This window comes from Enoplosus armatus, chromosome 3 (assembly GCF_043641665.1).
Source record: "Enoplosus armatus isolate fEnoArm2 chromosome 3, fEnoArm2.hap1, whole genome shotgun sequence".
Taxonomy (NCBI): domain Eukaryota; kingdom Metazoa; phylum Chordata; class Actinopteri; order Centrarchiformes; family Enoplosidae; genus Enoplosus; species Enoplosus armatus.
In genome coordinates this window covers 10,098,535-10,102,531 of record NC_092182.1, presented here as the reverse complement: position 1 = coordinate 10,102,531, position 3,997 = coordinate 10,098,535, and the positions used below count along the sequence as shown (strand labels likewise).

Sequence of the window (3,997 nt, the reverse complement as noted above, 5' to 3'; positions counted from 1 at the left end):
GGTCAAAGGTCAAAGTAAGAAAGGTACGAATGGTAGCGGATACACTTTGTGGTCTCGCTGCCTGATTAAGTTGTTTAGTAAGAAAACTGCAGAACAGCGTTGCAGTTTTCAAATGATTATTTAAGTTCTCTTTCGCACAGGTAGGTTGCCGCACTGAACTGAATGTCTTCTTTCATCTGTTAGATAGTGTGGAGCAGATAGAAATGTATGGCTTAGAGTAATGTGCTACCACAAACCTTTAAAAGGCACATATTGAGGCAAAGTCTGAGGTGGAAGATGCCACTTCATGTCATCTGTACAGAGACAGAAGGAATCAACAGGAAAACAACAAAAGCAGATGGAGTTTGAGCTGTAGCACATATATTCACAGTCAATCTTCAAATACACACACTCAGGTGGTGTGTGTTGTTAACTAGCTACAGCAACTTGCAAAGGAGGGTTATGTTTGCATGCAAAGCTTTATTTGCTCACATGTGACTGCTGGAGTGTTTTTGCTGTCCCTGTTTTAATCACCCACAAACAGCCAATGAGCATCATGATACAGACGTAGCTGTGTGTGTGTATGGAGTTTGCCCATGTATGTGTGTGTTACAGATTATCTCCAGTTCTTTGTGTTATTTCCCTCTTCTTTTTTAACTCTTGTACATTCGTTAGGTGAAGTCATACAGCTCGGAATGAGCACATGTTTTTTGCTTTACTCAAGTCCTTTGAACCACCAAGAGCCTTGAGTTTGACTTTTGGCAGTATGTCCCTCATATGGAGATGAGTGTATATGATCAGAACTCCACATATTCTTTCTTTGGAAACAGTTTAATATGGATAAAGGCTGAGCCTTTAAACTGAGCCTGTTGCACTGAATTTATAGATAAATTAATTGTTTATTTTTACTTTTAGGAGCCTTCCGTTGAGCTTGATTATTGACCTTTGTTTGCTATCATAGACCTGACACAACCTTTTTGATTCCAGGCATAAAGACAGAAAATTTCACATCATTGTAAGCAGCAATAATCAACATATGCACATAAGACCATTTATATTTCAGTACGTTTTTTAAAGAAGGATTGATGATTGAATAGGGTTCTTTCTGGTGTTGTCATGCTCAGACCAAGTTGCCATGTCTTGCTGCTGTTTTCTTCAGAGTTTCACCATTAAATATGCTACCATCTGCCTTTTTGTTGTCTTTAAAGTGGCTGTTTATTTGGGGCTGATTTAGCTTTTTAAATTTTGTTTTTTTAAGTTCTTGTCAATTGTCAGAATCAGGAACAACCGATAAATCCTACCATGTTAGACTTGCCCTTTTTAAGCCTGTGCCCTTTAACCACTGTAAATGTTAATGCATGGAATAAGTAGACCTGAAATCACTAATAAATGTTTAGTGAATTTGCACTGGCAGCTTAAATGTTTCAACCTCTCCGTCTCCTCCTTTTACTCTGTAAGGGAATCGTTTCCTGCTCAACACGTAATATTTGAAGTACCCTGTAACTGTTGTATGTCCTTTGAACTTCACTCATGTCCATAAGAAATGAAGCATAACTTATTAAAAGAAACTCTTTTTATTTATTGAATTTAATTTATTGAAATGTGTAGTTTGATGTGTCATTTTCCTTCATCTTTCTTTAAACAAAGATATATTTTTAATACAACAATACATTCAATGTTGATGTCGGTAAATATGCACAATGAATTTTCCAGCTAACAGTCTGGCAATTAGCTTGATGGTGTGTTTAGTAAAATTACAATATACATAGAGTAAGTTTAAATATGTGACATTGCTTACAATCAGCAGATGAGACAAGAACAAATATTATTTACCATAAATAGAACTACTGCTAAACATGAATACACTTTCAGCAGCGTATGCATTATACACAGTACATGTCATGGCGGTTCAAAGAACCAACTCGTGTGTGTGTGTGTGTGTGTGTGTGTGTGTTTTGTTGTGCACCACAGGCTCAGTACTCATTAGGAATGTCAAACACTTTCTTCATGGACAGGTCTTCAGGGCCAAAGGAGACTGGCAGCAGCTCGTCCACAGTCATCTTCTGGTACGAGCCGTCAGGCTTTGACAGGTACACATCCAAGTTTGACCCAAACTGTGAGGGAAATGATAAAAAAGAAAATATAGCAAGAGGTTAAGTCCTCACAAAGCATCCCTTCTCATATAGTTTGTATGAACCCTCACAAACATTACTCTCAAAGTCTTGAAAATTTGGAAATTGCTTAATTTTGCAGTAGACCAGCAGAGACGATTATACCTCTCTCATGAACTGCCTGCAGCCGCCACACGGGGAGATGAACTGGTCAGTCAGATCACTGCAAAGAACGTGAGGAAAAATGTAGTTGAGAAACAAAACCGACGGCAAACATGATTATGTGGCTGACGTCTACATCTAGGAAAAATGTATAACTGTTGAACCTGGAAGACCTGGTGGCCTCCTTGATGTTTTGGAGTGATGACAGTGTGTCACTGTGCAGCTTTAAGAATGAATCTAATTATAATGAAGCTCATCCAAGTGACAGAATGACAGAGACAGGACCTTGCACCCAATTCTTTCCTTTTTTTTTTTTTACGTGAGACATACTTAATGGGGTTTGGTTATGTGCAAAAAGAAACGTAACACAAGTAAAGTGAGTCATAGTTTGGTAATACAGGAATGATGACTGTGGGTTTGATCACTGTGGGCTTGTGCAAGGGCAGGAAGGATGCTGACATCTTAAAGGAAATACAGAGAATTTACCAGATTATAGTTTGGAGAAGTGGACATTACCTGGCAATTGCAATGGCCCTGAACCTCCTGTAGCCTTCTGACACTGCCTTAGAGATAGCATTCCTTTCAGCACACACACCCAGGTTGTAACATGCATTTTCCACATTGCAGCCTACCGGGGACACAATTATAGTCATTAGGTATTTTGAGTGCATTTGCTTTGCTGAAATGAAACCGAAACAGTAGAAAGTAAAACTAACTGGAGTTACAAAAAACACAAAAGAGTCCTTTTCACCATCAAAGGGGGCTTTCTGTTTACTTCTTCTGGCCTGGTCAAATATTTACTCAATGGGTCTTTGAACTCACAGCTGTTTGCCAGCCATGTGCGCCCCCCCCCCCCCCCCCCCCCCCCCCCCCAGACATTTCTGCTGAGGGACACGTGGCTTGCTAAGCTTTGTCCAGTCGTGACTTTGCCTTACTGTTGACAATGACTGGACATCTCTGTCAATGTATACAGTGCTGTTGACCCAAGTGACGGAATAACAAAAGGTCACCTTGGTTCATGGGAAAGTTAAGATTTGTTGATCCTGACAGACGTGGTTTTATTTTTCAACCAACTGGAATGATAAAGACTTCTCCTGGTGAGGATTGAATGATGGGCTGCTGTAAGGAGACGTGTTAAAATTAAACCTTTACTCAGAACTTTCCTCTCTTGAGTCCAGTCATTTGAAATGTCTGTTGTCAGGTAATTATTAACATTAGCTAAATGAAACTCTGATCAAGCTAATGATCAAATTCCTTGTACTTTTAATGCAATTCTGTTCTATTTCTTCTCCCGCATGCAAAATAGTCTCAAAGAACAACCAAGCAGCAAGAACAGACTCAAACACAGGTTGCATAATGCTGTGGCTCTTCCCTGCTTGCAATGTGCTAAACTTTCACAGTATTTATATGATTCTTTAAAGCCTACTTGCTGATAAAGGCAAAGAACTTGATTGATTAGCTTTAGGAAAATACTTAAAATGATAAGAATGCAGAATTCATTGTCAATACTTGACAGTAAAAAAGCAGAGGCAAAGTTTCACATGTACCTTACCTGTAAACACACGGTTGTCGGTAGTCAGGAGAGCAGCTCCCACTCTGAATTTACTGTACGGACAGTAGGCTTGCTTCTTCGCCTCCTGAGACTGGTGGATCAGCTTCTCCTCTGCCTCCTGGGACAAGTGTCTGGCCCCGTGGTCCTTGATGTGCTTCACCTCCCCTCTGAACTTGACTTGGTCCATACTTGC

At 39.8% G+C, this 3,997-nt stretch overlaps 1 protein-coding gene across 1 annotated transcript; it reads right to left on the bottom strand.

The window, feature by feature from the left end:
- Positions 1 to 1,952: 1,952 nt before the first annotated feature.
- cdab (cytidine deaminase b) lies at positions 1,953 to 3,997 on the bottom strand. Its single transcript, XM_070901870.1, has 4 exons — positions 3,805 to 3,997; positions 2,769 to 2,880; positions 2,256 to 2,313; positions 1,953 to 2,093 (listed from the first exon to the last, which is right to left on the bottom strand). The coding sequence occupies exons 1-4, from the start codon at positions 3,989 to 3,991 to the stop codon at positions 1,953 to 1,955; spliced, it is 498 nt and encodes a 165-aa protein (XP_070757971.1). The 5' UTR covers positions 3,992 to 3,997.